We start from the raw sequence: 17,337 nt of genomic DNA, 5'->3' as shown, positions 1-17,337 counted from the left end.
GTCAAATACTCTGAGTATGGTTTTTCAACCAGTTGTGCACCCACTTTGTAGTAATTTCATCTAGACCACATTTTCCTAGTTTGATTATGAGTATGTCATGTAAGACTGTTTTAGAAGCCGTTAATCAAGACAGATCAGGTCTACTACATGCTCGTATCCACAAGGCCAGTAAACCTTTCAAAGAAGGAAATTAGGTTGGTTTAGCATTATTTATTCTTGACAAATCCAAGTTGGCGATGTATCACCCTATTATCCTCTAGGTGCTTATAACTGATCTTTTAATAATTTTGGTTAGAGGTGTGATTTATTTAACTGAAATAGCTATGCTGTAACAACCTCTAGTGTGGACATTTTCACGGATATAAAGGTGGCTCATAAAAGAAGTATAGCTTATTCCTCTTCCCATACAGGAATAGTTATACAGATATAAAGCACCTTGGTATCACGATAACTGCATCCACATTAGGGAGTTGTACCTCTTTATACCAGGATAGTTAAAGTGCTACAATTTGGTGTATGCAGACAAGCCCAGAGTCTCCTAGATCTCTTATTCTTTACACAGCTAGCTTAAGGGTCCAAAGCAGCTTGACATTTCTTATATGGAAATTGAGAGATTTTTTAAACCCAAAGTAATTCACTACAGGGTCAATCTCTTTCCTCATCTGTGCTTAAACCCTCTAGATTCCCAGAAGTAAATTCTCCTTTGGTGTCTGTTACCCAGTCTTTTATATGATCAAAGTGAACCCTTACTGGGTCATTCTAAGGAAGAAGTATAGACCTCTGCAGCATTTTCTCTACTTCACATGCCAGCCCCTCCCTCCCACCACACACTTAGAACCTGTTCCTCTTGCATTTCTGTGCGTGTTACTCCCATTTAATGGGAGTTGTGTGTACAGGGTTAGCAAGATTAACATGACTGAACCTGAGCCTTGATCAGAATACAAATTTTATCTAAATAAAAAGACACAGGAAAAAACAGTGGTGTGGCATAAAGCTCTTATAGGCATGAGTTTGGGATGGCTGCATTACAGAGGGAGTTATACATGACATCCCAAATATGTTCCAATAAAGCCTCACCACCATGTATTCTGCATAGGTCATAGCATGAAATAGCGGACATTACAACTGTCACTGGGGCAGAAGTGAATACCCAACGTACGCTTCTTTCTTTTTTTTTGGTGGGGGGAGGGGGAAGATAGTCTACATTCAAGGGAAAATATATTTTTATGCCAGGTTGATATAAAAAAAAAACAAACACGTCTGCTATTTAAACTTGCTCAAGAATTTAGAATATTGGGTGATGAACTAATGGGCAAGGGAAGAGGCCAAAGGTGTGTGATAAATTTACTTTATCACACAACTGTCACCACCACCTGTGTGGTATAAAATGGTTTAACTGCCATAAGTTTTGCTTCTTAACCCCCAAAATAATTATTTGAGCTTGGAATTTAGAGAAGCCAGTGCAGAACTCCATTTAACACCACCAGATGCTTCAAGCCCAACCATTCGCCCATTTTTACAGAATATTCCCCCCACATCCCTATACATACACCAAAACTAATGATTCCTTAAACTAGAATTGATGTCTTAAAACGAGTAATTGAACACTACGGGTGTCTGACAAGTCTCTGGCCACCAAATGAACGGAAACAGGAATGCAAAATATTCCAGTTCTCTGAATATACAAGACCAAATAAGGCCCAAATGCCAAGAGAATAAACACATGGCTAATCTACCAAGTTTGGGCAAATGTGAATTAGAGTTCTCTAATGCTGCAGATATTACTTTGCAGGGTAAACTTAATTCTCCCTGCTGCAAATGTGTACACTTATTCCTATTTAAAAAGGAAGCCTCTGTGTAAGCTGCATAGATCTTTGTAAATTCAACTGCCCATTTATCACAACTGTATAATCATGAAGACTATGAATAAATCATTTGACAAACAGATAAAGTTATACATTCTGGACTAACAAAAACAATTTAAAATTGTTCATATAACCACTCGTTTTGAAGCTGCCAGAAGGATAGCTAGTATTTGGACATTGCCTGAAGGACTTGACAAACTGTTTATATAAAGGAAGAAAGACCTTGAATTTCAGGAAATAGTAGAAAACTTCCTTCTAACAGAAAATAAAAGTTTCATTTGTACCACACTGGTTTGCAAGACATTAAACAGACTGTATTGGCAGCTGATATCCAAATTCCAATAAAGTTCATTTTCTAAATTAAAAACACTTATCTACAGCAAAAATTGCTACATAAGTGACATTTATTAACGTTCTGCTATATTTACAGTTTTAACATAGTAAAACTCCAAAGTGAATTACCACTTGGCAGAAAGCACGAAAGTGCACATTAAATCTACACTTATAATGCATCATAGTTTCTGCTAACACAAATTATAAAAGCAAGAATTACAGGTATGTTAGGGATCATCTCAAAAGTCCCAAAGCCAAAAAAACCCACCAAAAACAAAACCAAAAAAACCCGAACTCTTTTGCAAGGTCAATTTTTTTTTATACGAAGTTGCATTGTGATCTTTGAGCTTTACACTCCCAGCATATATTGTGAAAATCCCTATAGTCCAAAAAGTATGCAGTATGAAAGTAAAATATCCTGCAAGATTTAGAAGAGAGACTATAAAAAAAAAACAATACTGGTACCACCTTCAAAATAATACTTTTCCCCTCAATTATGCCATAAAGAATCTATTGTGCATACAGATTTTACTTTCAGGTATAGAGACAGGACAGTTTTAGATTTAACACCAAATAGGTATATGCAGAAATGTAGTCATAACAAAACAGTCTTCTAAACTTTTGAGAAAACCCCTTCAAAATAGCCAGCATTATACATATTTTACACTAAAATATTGGATTCCAGAATAATTTTTTAAGATGGAGAATGACATAAAGCAAGACTGCCCCCTACTGGCTAGAGGGGCATAGCTCATGCTATACTACAAATACTATATAAGGCATTATTAGTACATCACAGACTTGACTGCAATAGCTTTCTCAAACATTAGCCCACTAATGATTCAGTGATTACAGAATTCTGCATTAACTATTAAAATTTTACACCTAGAAACAGTACTTTTATTTATTTATTTATTTTAAAGCAGGTGATTATTTTTTCATGTGTTCAGAGTCTTGATTCACTTCCTGCAGGTGTCCTGTTACTTCTTGAGGGAGAATTCATTAACGCAGGAAGACATTTGCCAGAAAACATCTGTCAGAGAAGGATATTGAATATTGAAACTATAGTTAGATTGTTATTTTGGTTAAGAAAAGGATGTAGTTCACAAAGAGTGCAGGATGTCGGAAGACATATGACATGCATCTGAGCATAGTTACAAGATTACAGCGATGGCACAATTACACAGTAGTTTTCTGCCTATTCGACAATTTCAAAGAGTTCAAACCCCTTTAGAACATAAAGCAACAGAAAAAGGAAGACAACGCGTCAGATTCTGATCTTGGTTATCCTGGTGTAAATCCATAATAACGCCAGTCAAGGCACTGGAGTTAACCTGCATTTGAATAATGGCAGAGCAGATTTTGACCCCATGTTTGGTTTGTTTTGTCTGCGCCCCTAATATGGCTACAATCTAGCAAACATATAGAATATTGGAGAAGCCAAACCTCCTAAACTCTCTCTCTCCCGATTACTCTGGCTGGGATGTTTTTGCACCAAGGATAAAGTATGAAACTAGTACACCTACAGTGTAGTTTGTATCCTCTGCTTGGCTACTGATTTGCCCTGCCAACTGCATGCAGTCATATACCAGGAAGATTTCCAGCAGTGATAGATAACACGACCCATTAGAACACAGTATTTAAATAGCATATGCCAAGCTTTCAGCCAGGTTCATTTTACTGTTAACTACTTTTGACTTGCACAAAGCACCCTCTCCCCAATCCCTCAGAAAACTAAAACCAACAATCACCGTTCTAACAGTGACAGGTTCCAGAGTGTTCTGTGTACTTCTATCACTCACTCACAGTGGTTGGGATTTTATTCAAGAACAACTCTGTTCATTTTTTGTTTTGTTTTGTTTTTTAAAGTGATACACACTGGCTTGTAGTTCAAGTTAACTAAAAGGAGTATTCTTAGAAAATTCACACTCCAAGTTCACAAGCCACTCACAAGCAATGAGCCTTGGGCCTCTTCTGGATGCTTTGGAATCTTTTATCCTCTCCTCATTCCACATTCTCGCAAGGTCAATCAGTACAGGCATAATTTGGAGAAGGTTTTGACATGCTGGATTCTATCACCAAATTTAAATCACCCAATTCTAAAAGGAACAGTTCTTTAAGGAAAAGGAAGCCGAGAATACAACACTAACTTCTTCACAAGGTTCCCAATACATAGGTAGTGATTCTTTCCACCACCTACCTTCAATATTACTACAAATAGCGTATTTATAATATTATGCTCAGCATGTCTGGCTCTCATCAATGGTGTTCTGATGTGGGTGGAGTGCACTAGCAAGCGAACGCTAATTAGAAGTAATATTTTCCTTTCTTCAGTGGTCAGCATTTTTCACACATTTATTTTCTGAGACTTTAAGGGCATTTTAAAAGCAAAACAATTGAACAGTCTTATTTTAATGATGTCTACTTCAGCTCTCTCAGAAGGAGAAGAAAGCGACACAAGGGCAATTGGAAAAACTGGTCTTTTGTTCCTACAAAGCACCTACACAGACCATAGGGGCACAGCAGATGTAGAAACCCCAGTGAGATATGTGCAGCTATAGCAGCTGCATGGGAACTGATCAAATATGTGCTGTAATGTTTTTAGAAGGATGCAATGCAGTCCAAATAGTTGACTTACACAAGTCAGTCTTTGATATTATTGCTATGGACAAATCAGCCCCTATTTCATCCTTAAGACAGCATTTTTAGAGAAGAATGGGGGTATATTCCTGGAGCTATGGGGAGAGTGAAGAGAGTAGAAAGAACTTTTTTGTTGTTTTGATTTACTGGCTGGCGGTTTGTGTATATCCAGATAGGATTTCTGTTGTTGTTGCTGGATGATCATTATCATGCTGTTATAAGACTTTCAAGGCACCTACAGCTCTTTTTATAGTTTGTTTTAAATCTAAATAAATAAAACAGATGTGCTTTAACACAGGCCTGAAAATCCAACATTTAGGGCCACAAAATCCTGTAATAAAACTTTTTGTCTTCTCTGGAGTCAAATGTACATTTCACATGTAATTACATTCAATTTGAACAAGACAAATTGTAATTTAATGCTAACCTCTAACTTTCATAATAAATCATTTTTAGATATATAAATCAAGTTTTTTAAATTGTGAGAAAGTAGGTAGTGAAAGAGCAGCTTCCCTTCACTGGCACCAGAAAATATAAGAGAGGAATCTGATTTGAACAAGAATGCTATAGTGATACCAGAAGTGTGTTGTGGTGCTTCTCTTCAATATTTCACATTATAGGTTTATCTGAAGAGTCCAACAGAGTGCAGTTTAGGGCATGCTGAAACATCAAGGCCTAAATTTTCATAATGCCTAATGTTTCTGGATGCCCCACTTGAGACATCTTAAACAGGCCTGATTCAGAAAGTGCCGAGGACCCACACTTTGAAAGACAAGCCCCTTTAATGTGTCTCAGGTTGGGCACCCAAAAATGTAGACACAAAATCACTACTTGCAATTCAAAACGTAGGCTTCAAGGTCTATGCAACCAAGAACCAAGCAACTCCTATAAGAAATGAAGAGCTGCTTTCGGGAAAGAAACAAATCAAGTCACTTGAAGAAGAGCAAGAAGAGCAGAACACGAGTTGCTAGGACCAGAAATAGCTTTAGTATTCAAGTATTAAATAAGTGGCTGTACAGCTAGTAACAATGTGAATTTAAGAGGGGTTCAGAGGTTACCACAAACCCTAAGAAAGGGAAAATCCAAGCAAACCAACCCACCACACAGCAATTTCTTTTTATAGCATTTTCAGGTTCAGTTTAATAAAGCAGAACCACTTGCAATGTGTGTGGTTCCTGGCCTAGTGACAATGGAACAGGAAAACAAAGCCTTGGTTTTGAGGGCCAAACAATTTAATGACACCTGATTCAAAGTTCTGTTTTTCTACTATTACCCTGGTTACAACTGCTTCAGCTCTGTCCTGGGGAAATCTAGTTTCATAGAGCATCATGTTGCACTCATCATCTGGGAAGCAACCTCTTACTTACAGGGATTATTTTCTGCCTCAAGAGAAAGAAAGTTAATCCTAGCCATTATCTATTGTAAGAAGGAAATGCACTAAACAAGTTGAACTACTTAAGCCTCCATCAAGGTCCCACTAAGATTTCAGCAAAAGACAAGAACAAGACAACATGTTCATGTGCAGCCCAAAAGTGGGTGAATTTTAGATGTTTAAAAAAAAAATCCTTAAAATTATTCAGGTACCACAATTAGTTAAAGGCATGTGGGAGTGGCTTTCAGAATTTCTCCCAGAACTTGGCAGAGAATGAGTAATACAGAAAACCCAGATGAAGTGCTGGTTCTGGGACATAAGCCAAAGACGTCGCTATATGCCTCTGCTCAGGTGTGGTCTGTGACCTTAACTCATGTTGAAGATGTGTCACATGTTTCAAGCGCATTACAAGTTCTTAAAATCACATCCTCCAGGGTGCACAAGTGTACCAAGCAATAGGGATCTGTTCTGGTATTTCAAATCTTGGAATCTAAAGCATCTAAAATTCCCTTCATCAAACTCTGGAACAGATACTTGATACTTCAAATGAAAGTCCTGCTGTGTTGTCATAGGGAAGCTGGACTAAGAAGTATGGACAGGAGCTGGCAGCCCAGGAAATGGAATATCAGCCACTGGCTTTTGGCCTGTGAGATCATAGCAGAGCAGACCCAGCCTAAAGAATTGCCCAGTAAAGTAAAACAAAAACAAAAACCAGCAAAAAAAAAAAAAAAAAAAAAAAAAAAAAAGCTCAAAAGTGTGTAAGATTTACCTTTAGTAAATAAAGAGAACTCTGGTCCTGGGGAGAGTGGAAAATGTATCCGGCATCTTCCGAACCTTTGCATAATTGATAAATCCTCTGAGAAACAGCAGAAAGCCTAAGGGGGGGAAAAGAAACACATTTGTTCAGTTAAGAAACAAAATCTTTATAATTTCCAATGTTTTCTTCTCTACTTAGGAAAGGACAGTCCATCTCACAATGTCTTACAGAGAAGGCCTCTGATTCTTAGCACTTGTGGCATTTAACTGAATATAGACTTGTTTCTGGACTATGATATTAAAGTTTTGGATTTCATATTAATGAACAACAAGAAAGTTTATTTTAAGGGTAAACCTAATTACCAAGAAGTTAGTTCTACAGGATGAATGCTTTAGTGACCAAACCAATCTAGAAAAGGTAGTAACTCAAATAAATGAGGAATAGTTTTATGAAATTTAGTCTTGGAAATTTTCAATTACGTCACTAAAGATCCAGTACCATTTTCTCTGACATATTCAGTACAATTCTGCTGCATCTTTCTGAAGTTGATTTTTGTTCGTTCCTGGAGTGTTTCCTATGACACAATTTACCTAATTTAAGAATCTTGGCATGTTCCGAGTTGCTTATACTAGGTTAGCAATTCTCAAACTGTGGTTTGGGACCCCAAAGTGGGTCACGACCTCCTTTGAATGGGGTCACCAGGGCTGTCTTAGACTTGCTGGGGCCCGGAGCTGAAGCTCGAGCCCCACTGTCCAGGGCCAATGCCAAAGCCTGCAGGCTTCAGCCATGGATAGCAGGGCTCAGGTTGCAAGCCCCCTGACTAGGAGCTGAAGCCCTTGAGCAGTGGGGCTCAGGCTGTGTCTCGTGTGTGTGTGTCCCTCATCCCCAGGCAGTGGGGCTTGGGTGGGCTCAGTCTTCGGTCCCCTCTCCTGGGGTGGTGAAGTAATTTTTGTTGTCAGAAGGTGGTCACAGTGCAATGAAGTTTGAGAACCCCTGTACTAGGTAAAGAAATTCTGCCACCTAGCGGTGACTTAATTTGTTGCACACAAAGGAGGTAAAAGTATTATTTAATACTTAGGTAGCATTTTCCGTCTGATGCTCTCAAAAACTGGAAGTATTGATGAACTAAGCCTCCTGCAGTGAAAGGAGAAAAAATAATTGTAGTAACATTAGAAGTGTGCATTGTGGAACCAGAAACCTTATTGTCTGTCATGTTGCTGCTTAATTTGTGTTTATATCTTATACATATGATTTGAGATCTCTGGATTAAGAGGGTTATAGAAAAGAGATTATTATTACTAATATATATTTGGTTGTGATACTTTTTTCTATACTTAACCTTATAGAAAATAAAAGCATTTTATTAAAATATTACGAATTAGAAGCCCCAGTCCCCAAATACACCACTTTTGATGGGTTCTCTCGCTTGAGTAGGAGTTTGCAGGATCAAGCTCCAGAACAAAGTTTTTGAAATGAAAGCTGAAAGCTGTGATACAAGAGATTTATCTTATTTACCATATGCACCACTGAAAGAACAGACACAGCAAATTTATGAATTGAATTACTTTTGAGGTAGATTTCAGTAGAAGATTAAAGGGAAAAAATATATAAAAAAAATTACACATTTTCCCAATATGACAAACAACAATAAGGTTTCTGGTTCCACACTACACACTTCTGATGTTATTACAATTATTTTTCTCCTTTCACTGCAGGAGGCTTAGTTCATCAATACTTCCAGTTTTTGAGAGCATCAGATGGAAAATGCTACTTAAGTATAAATAATATACTTTTACCTCCTGTGTGTGCAACAAATTAAGTCACTGCTAGATGGCAGAAATCCTTTACCTGGTACAGTACAAGAAACTCAGAGCATGCCAAGATTCTTAAATTAGGTAAAAATGTGTCGTAGGCAACACTCTGGGAACCAACAAAAGTCAGCTGCAAAAAGATGCAGCAGAATTGTACTGAATATGTCTGGGGAAGACTTTGGGGTGGTCTTTTCAGGAAACAGGCTGCCTTAGAAAGGTGGTCTTTTGTACCAGTTTCACTGTACTATCACTTTTCTTCCACATAGATAGATTTACAGCTAAATATTAGCCACATAGTCAAAGAACAGAATTGCTGAGTATCAGCTGGCTATAACTCCAGGAGGCATATTTGGAACAGTGACATGCATTACAGATTGATACTACGAAGTTAAGTATCACCTGGTACCCATATAACTGGTGTTTTGGTGCAGCAAAGTTGATCTACATATTTTTTGATACTTAATTTCTCAAAGGGCCAACCAGTCCTCATGATGGTCCCAAGAGCGACTGAGACTCAGTATAGAATTTAGAACAAATCACAGTCTACTTGCATTTTAATCACTTGAGTGCCATAGTCTAGTGATTCAACTCCTAGCAGCTACTGTCAGTGTGAGGAAGTGCTGCTCTCTGATTTTCTTACTCTTTTTTGGTGAGAGGATGTGCAGGCTTTTACTCAATTTTTTGAGGACAGTAAAGGAATTCAAATACACACACAAATCTCAAAGACATTCACTACCAGAATAAAATCATTTTTAAAAAAAGATAACATTTTGGCCTTATACCTTTAAGCATCTGGTAATGAAAACAACAACACTGGTCTCTAAAAGTCACTTTTGGCATAACTTCAAATATTGTAAGGACTTACCTAATACAAGGAAAACCCACCAGAGCCAGTACTGACCATCAAAGTAACCAGGGAAATAGGTTGAGAACTAAAAAAGAAAACAGAAATTATAACACTTGGTACTTTCTGGGCCCAATCCTGCTTCCACTGATGTCAGTGGTAGCCAGACTGTGCCCTTTATGGCCTTGTCTACACTGGAGACAGCATGTAAAATGTGTGTATCCACAAGCCACAGTGAAAAGCAGGCTGCATCCACACTGTAGTGTGTAGCCACACGGGACAGTGAAAGGCTCTGGCAGTGGGATACTACACTGTTTAAAATAGTAGTAAAGGCAGGAGAGGCATTTCTTGGGAGCGTAGAAGGCCATGGAGGGTATATACCTTAAGGTTCTCGTGTGTCTTTACTCTTCTTGCCTACGCACTGCCTCACCGTCTACTCTGCTAAATTTATACCTGTGCTAGGGAAGCATGTGGTATGTGTGCTTGACATACGGCCATAAACACAGACATAGCCTTACTGTGAGATAAGCACAAGTTACAAATCCTAATTACTAAAAAGTAAGAGGTATACACTGATCTGATGGAATGGGGGTAAGTGAAGGACTTTTAATGTATAGCTCTTCTTCACAAACCCCAAACTGCTCCACTGTGACCAAGGAGACATATAAAAGAGATTGTTCAACACTCACCAATACTTCTCCTGAGATCAGCTAGTAGGGAGACACTGCTGAATGACAGCTTTTCCCATTCTCCCTCACTCCTCTGTTGCCTAACAGCCTCTCCCAATTTTGGAAGCGAAAGGCCAGGCTTGCAGTAGTAACCCCTGCTAACTACACTTCAAGGTTGGATGATATAACAAAACAGCAGTGAAGCTGAAGTTAAGCTCTTGTGGGTCTGAGGAATTCTCAGACTTGAAAATCTGTTACTGGGAAAACTGCTTCCTATTAAATGAAAAGTGCCCTTGGTGCTGATATAATTATAGAATCAAATTTCATTATGTTGTCAGTGGTAGATTAAAAAAAATGAAAAATCAAGTTAATAAAGTTTAAATCAGAAGAAGGATAAGTTAGAAAAACTAGATACTAAAGTTGAAATCAAATTCACGGTTAAGGATGCCAGTCTCTCTCACTTCATTTTCTTATCTCAAGAAATGGCACTTAGGTCTTCTGTATGAGATGCCTGTAGTACCTAAGCACTGTACAATGGAGACAGTTATCTCACTAGATGTCATATTTGCAGGATCTGAGTCCTGGCACAAAAGGATTAAGGATAAAGCGATGACCTTAACTCTGAATCCCTTTGCTTTTGGTCTTCAGAGCCAATTTTTGTATTTGTTTCCCTTGCACATCTGCCTGCAATTCTTCTAGTCACAGGCTGCACACACAACATGTTTGCTTGGACAGAAATTGGTTTGACATTTTCACAAAGATATAGCTTTATAATATTTCATTCCTTTCCCCATTAAAAGCCTTTGCTTTCTTGACAGGCTTTATTTTCACAAAGAGGATTTTTTTTTACTTCAAGAATAAACATCTGGGGTAGGTGGTATCTCTTTTAAACAAATATTGCTTAACGGACACCTACATATTACACAAGCTGCTTTACCTAATAAGGAAGAGACACTTATAAAAAAAATGCAGCACTCCTCTGGCATATTATTCTTATTTATTACAACAACAAGGACCATTACACCATACCAGACCAGTGTCACATTACCAGCTCTGTTCAACCTCTAGACAATCTGTCACAGCCCCCATTCCCAAAGCACACTCCTAGATGTGCCTCAGCAAGCGAGTTTACGTGTCAGATGAGAATAAAGCAAGCAGAAAGAGTCATTTAAAAAAATCACACCTGAATCAAAACAGTCCCCAAGGAACTTTTGTGATGGTCAGGGAAACAAACAGGCCAATCTTCAAAAAAAAACCTGCTGAAGGATTTAGGGCAAATTTCACTCTTGGCAAGAACAGTCAGCACAAAGCCCTCTATGCCTTCCATTTAGCCCTACTGTGGGTTGCCTGAGGGGAGCAGCCATGCAGAGAGGCCTTATATCTCCTGTATGCTGAGGAGGTCAGCTTCACACCGCACTGAACAAGTCAGAGAGCAGAGGTCTTTGTGGAAGCTGAAATGTCAGACTGAGTGGTGCCAACAGTGGATATGGAATGGCAGCAGCTACGCATGTGGGTCGGAGCACTAGCCACAGATGCACTGTACCCCTGCTCGTGGGGTGGGAAAGGACAGGATTCTTCCTCTTCCAAAAGCCCTTGCTTAGTGCACAGTACAAAGCCCAATAACTCAGGCTTTTGCAGGTGCAAGTTTTGCCAGGCAAAAAAGCTATTTAATTGTGAACTGAGATGAACCACTTATTAAGTAATGTAGCAAATACACAGAAGCCTTATGTTTGTCTGGGCTGCCCCCCGCCTTTTTTTTTTTTTTTTTTGTGTGTGTGTGCGTGCACTAACTTACCCTGACAATCAAGATCCACTTAATGAGAGACAGACCAAACCCCGAAATGGCCCCATATCGTCCTGCAGCTGAAGTGGTCAGACAGAAGGACAAGAAAAATCCAATCCAGTTGAAGAGAAAAGCCACTGAGAAAGCAAAGGGAAAGCAATATGTCAAAATGGCTGGAACCTGAAGCTAGACAAATTCAGACTGGAGATAAGGTGTAAAAATTTAACAGTGTGATTAAACAAACTATTGGAACAATTTACAATTGGATTCCCAATCACCGACAATTTTTAAACCGATATTGGATGTTTTTCTAAAAGATCTGTTCTAGGAATTATTTTGGGGAAGTTATATGGCATGTGCTATAGAGGAGCTCAGACTAGCTGCTTACAGTGGTCCTCTCTGGCCTTGTATCTATGCATCTATTAAACGCTTCTTCATATTTTTAGGCTGTCTTCTTCTCATATCCTTCCACCACAGATCAAAGGTTTTTCCAGTGTTGGGCACATGTGTAGCCCTGCCAAGATCTTCCACAGTACATGGTTCCTCCAGGAGCCAGCAGAATAACAGATGTTCCATTATTTGTGTTACATCGCAGTCACATGTATGTGGGTCACTGGAATAGCCCTACTACTTCCACATACTAACTTTGCCTGCCCACTCTTGTTTGGAGGTAATTTAAACTTCACACAAGTTGTTGCAAGTGAAATGAGTGTTTATCTTTTCCTGTTGGCTTCAATCAGGGTTCCCCCCCAAATCTTTATGAACAGCAGACAAACTTTTAGATTTAATATCTGATCCTCTGTGCATTCTGAGCCATGAAAGCCTGCATCCCCTTGTAACTCAGACTAAGAGAATGACTCATGACAATTTAGTTACACTATCTTTCCAATGCTTTCATGCTCTTCACATATAAACGCTGAGACACTAGCCCTTTCCTAAAATACTGAGAGCTACTTCACTTTTAAGGTTAATCCATTACCAACTAACTCAACTTTTAAGAGTTCAGAGTATGGATTTGCCGCCGCCGCCCCCCCAAAGATAATATAGTCCCAGAAGTTTGACTGAACCAAATAAATAATTGGTTTTCATAAAGAGCAGAGATGTTTTAGGATCGCTCAATGACATGGTCAGCAGCATACTACGTGAATGAACAGCCTTGGAACTCCTGATCATCAGTTCAGTTTATGCATCCTCTTTTTTGGGGCAGGGGGGAAGAAGAGGGAGGACGAGACAGCATTCACCATACTTTAGTACCCTCTAGTGGTACATTATGGAGTGGCACTGATGTTTTGCAGGAGTCTCTACTGCTATTACCCTACAGCTAGAAATTTTGGTTTGCATGATGGTATAGATATAGATATAGATGTAAGGCAAGAGTTGGTTTAGTGAATGAAGAGATGCACTCCACAGTCTAGTCACTGCCTTGTGGAGGTGAACAGCTCTTCACAACATTTACTAATGAGATTTATAGGGAGAAACAGAAACAGATATTGCGGATACACTTTAGTGGAAAAAAAAAAAAAAAAGGGAAAGAAAAGGAAAGGAAAAGAAAGGGATGGGGTTTGTAATGAAACCCTAGACTAACTTGGAGAGTTTGATACCTGCCAACTAGTAGATCATTTCTAGAGGAGGAAGAGAAATTCTTCCTTTTCCAGAATTTCATACTGGCATATCTAGTTTTTCCAGCTATACATCACGTACATTAAGAGGTTAACTTATTCTTGTCTGGACTGAGGAAAAGCTCAAGATTCTATTGGGTACTTACTGAAGAATGTTAGCATGAAGATGCCATCATTTCCTATCCTCAGCTGGTCAGTATCATCAAAATCATCCCGTGCCACAAAGTCATCTTCCTAAAAGTGAAGAGAGAAGGGAATGGAGGTAGGTCATTTTTAATGCAATCAAAGTCATACAGCAAGCCTGAGGTTATGAGCTTACACAAGATCTTACAGGAAAGGGCTATCAACTTGCAGAGATCACAAAACTCACATTGCAAGGGTACAGAATATCTTTTCATTCAAGAAAAACCTCCTTCAGGACAACAACATTTCTGCATCTAAAAGACTTCTCTCCTTTGTACCTGAACAATTGCTAAAGATGATATAAGACATGAAATACTGACTTGTCAGGTGAGATTCCCTCTTTTAGGTAGCCCTCCACCCCTTAGAAAAAAGAAAATAAGGATACTCCCAATACCGACTATACAATTTACCTCCCTGTCTTTCTCTAACATTTTCCCTCATTGGGACAACATCATATGCAGTCTCAGTGGGACTCAGGCTCTTATGGGAGAAGAGCTACTAGCATTAGACAGCAGATGCTGGTAGCACTACTACCAGATATTTGCTGTGATAAAGGAGCACGAGGGCAGACCTCAGTGGAGGAAGAGAAGGAAAATCTCTCCTGTCAGAGACAATGGATTTTATTATTCACAGTCCAGAAAAGCCAGTTCAAAAAGTGGTAGGAGTGATGAGGAAAGACGACCTACTTTTCAAGTTTTGTTCTTATTTGATCACTGGGTAGGATATGGTCTATCTGACAAAGGTATGAAATGAGCCCTGACCTCTGAAGCTTTGCCAACTCCCATTGCATAACAATAAAGACACCTGAGCTTGAACTACAGGAACTCGCTCAAAAATTGGGTGCTGAGAGATCTTCTGATAGGAGGTACTTTGGAAGTACAAATTAGAAAGTTGTAAGATAAAACAGTGAGGCTACACATGTAGCCTGTATCAGCCTGCCAAATTAATCAGTACTGCATGCACTAGTACTATTGACATGCCTTACATGATGCCAGTGGACCAGACAAAACGTTTTTAAAAAAAAAATATTGTAGAACACTCAGAAAACCCCCCAATGAGAAAAAATAAATCAAGATTTTGATTAATGAAGTATTTAGGTTAATTCAGCTGTATAAATTCTACGAATGGACCTTTAGGGACATTCAGCACACAAAGTGAACTTACTCTTCCAGGAACCAAGGGAATGGTAGCTTCAGCCTTACTTCGCTCCGCTTCATCGTAACTAGGCAGTGTTGTGGCCACATTATAAGAAGGGGGCTTGGGAAACCCTGACTCATCTTTGTAGTCAAAATATTCTGAAAAGAGAGAGTTTACATGAATTGTAGGATGTAATATGCCTCTGACACCTGTATAAGCAGCTCTACAACCAGCAAAAAAAAAAAAAAAAAAAAGTATGAAGAAGATCATGATTTTAAAATTACCATGTATTCTTTGGTGAACGACTGTAATTGAAACTCACATGTATTGAACTATTATGCCATAATAGAGAAAACATTAAAGCAAATTTGAGACCTACAGTAGGATACTAACAGATTTTCAGAAGGGGAAGGGAATTCACCCTAAATAAATTAGTATGACAGTCATCTTGACCTAGACAAGGAAAAGCAAGGAAAGTTGAAATCTTGTTAGAAAAATATGCATGCTATGATACCACATACAGAGGTTCTTGAGCTTTTTAAGGACTGAAACATAGGAGCTTCACAGCAGATACAGAGTATGAACAAGACCACTTTATAAAGGGTGCACAAAGGCACCCTCCCAATCTAAAGCAACAGAGACAGGAACCATGCTGTGCCTCCCCTGATTTCAGTAAGAGACAGAAAGATACATTTTCAAATTTCAAATTATTTTGATGAGTCAAAGAAGAATCCCCATAAGGCAGGGGTGGCCAACCTGAGCCTGAGAAGGAGCCAGAATTTACCAATCTACATTGCCAAAGAGCCACAGTAATACGTCAGCAGACCCCCACATCCGCTTCCCAGCTCCCAGGACCTCCTGCTTGCTGGCAGCCCCCACCAATCAGCGCCTACTTCCCCCCTCCCCCACTCCTGCAATCAACTGTTTCATGTGCGCAGGTGGCTATGGGGGGGAGGACGGAGGAGAGAGGGCATGGCACGCTCAGGGGAAGGGGTGGAGTGGGAGCAGGGCTTGGGGCAGAGCGGGGGTTGAGCAGTGAACACCCCACAGCACATTAGAAAGTTAGCATCTATAGCTCCAGCCCCAGAATCAGCGCGTAGGTAAGGAGCTGGATATTAACCTCCGAAGAGCCACATGCAGCTCAGGAGCTACAGGTTGGCCATCCCTGCCATAAGGTCTTCACCCAAAGGTGGCCAGTTTGTCTGAAAAATACCCCAGTTTCCTTTCAGGGGAAAGAGAATGGGAGTGGGACAAAGTCAAACGTACTGGTTCTGAACACCAGGCTCTCAGACTTGTTGACGAATTAGAATATGCAGCGGAAGCTTTACATGTAGAGCCCCGATAGCAGCATGTTTTACAGATTCCCTATGGAGATATTTAAAAAAAAAAATGTATGTATGTTTCTAGGGTTGTGTGTGTATACTTTACACACCTATTTTCTTCATTATGCAGAGAACCATATGATAAAACTATGCTGTGCCTTTTGCACATGGTAACATGGGCACCCCAGACCATATTGTGTGATCTGACAAGGCCAAGGCTCACCCAGACCCCATTCAGTAGCAAGACAGAATAGAATTCAAAACCCTCTACCCAGGGAGGCAAAGATCTTCAGAGGTATTTAGGCTCCTAGCTGACTGATTTTAATGAAAATTAGGAGCCCAAATACCTTTTGAGGATCTGGGCCAGAGGACTGGCTCGTAGCCAGTTTGCAAGGTCAGTGACCCTGGATGTTTCTCTCTTCAAAGTAAAGAGTTTCTGCCCAAGAAGGCAGACTGAAAGGCACCCATTATCCCAGATTATCCTACAGGCTGTATGAAAGGCAGACCTCTAATGAAAATAGCTGAATTTTTGTATTAGAAAAATCATGGCAGGTCTAAAACTGAGATTTTATCCAAAAAATGCCACATTTGGAATGGACTGTGATAAGGCTGTACACCAAATTCCGTTTGGGTTTATGTCTAAGTTTTCAGGGTTTTTTTTTTATTTGCAAATGATAACTTTACTGGTTAATTACCTTTAGCTATTTTTTGAATGTCTATTTACTCCTCTGAGCAGTATAAATTGGGACAGGGAGGGAAGGTTACCACAATGATGGGGCTATCTTTAATCTTCTCCTTTTCTCCCTCCCCCCTTGGTTTCCATATGCTGCCTTTATTGCATCTGATGCATCTGATTCTCAAATGTGATTTTGACATTTTATTACGAAAATGTGGGTGAGGGAAATCAGGATCTAGATCATGACTAGCATGAATGTGACAGTTCCTCTGAAAAGTATTATTGGCTTTTAACTCAGGTACGATCGTGCAGAAAAGATAGCTTCCT

At 39.4% G+C, this 17,337-nt stretch overlaps 1 protein-coding gene across 2 annotated transcripts in view; it reads right to left on the bottom strand.

The window, feature by feature from the left end:
- NDFIP1 (Nedd4 family interacting protein 1) overlaps window positions 1-17,337 on the bottom strand; it is a 90,757-nt gene that overhangs the window by 40,722 nt on the left and 32,698 nt on the right. The window contains exons 4-9 of one of the 2 annotated variants that reach the window (XM_038413482.2): window positions 15,040-15,170; window positions 13,839-13,926; window positions 12,086-12,210; window positions 9,644-9,710; window positions 6,980-7,085; window positions 3,140-3,231 (exon numbers count right to left, since the gene is read on the bottom strand). In XM_038413482.2, coding sequence (XP_038269410.1) covers window positions 6,982-7,085; window positions 9,644-9,710; window positions 12,086-12,210; window positions 13,839-13,926; window positions 15,040-15,170 — 515 coding nt within the window. In that variant the 3' untranslated portion in view covers window positions 3,140-3,231; window positions 6,980-6,981. Of the gene's footprint in view, window positions 1-3,139; window positions 3,232-6,979; window positions 7,086-9,643; window positions 9,711-12,085; window positions 12,211-13,838; window positions 13,927-15,039; window positions 15,171-17,337 lie in introns of those variants that run through there. The other variant, XR_006273785.1, reaches the window with a different exon arrangement.

This window comes from Dermochelys coriacea, chromosome 8 (assembly GCF_009764565.3).
Source record: "Dermochelys coriacea isolate rDerCor1 chromosome 8, rDerCor1.pri.v4, whole genome shotgun sequence".
Classification (NCBI taxonomy): Eukaryota; Metazoa; Chordata; order Testudines; family Dermochelyidae; genus Dermochelys; species Dermochelys coriacea.
Note: the sequence above shows the minus strand (reverse complement) of the source record. Positions and strands in the feature narration are given on the sequence as shown.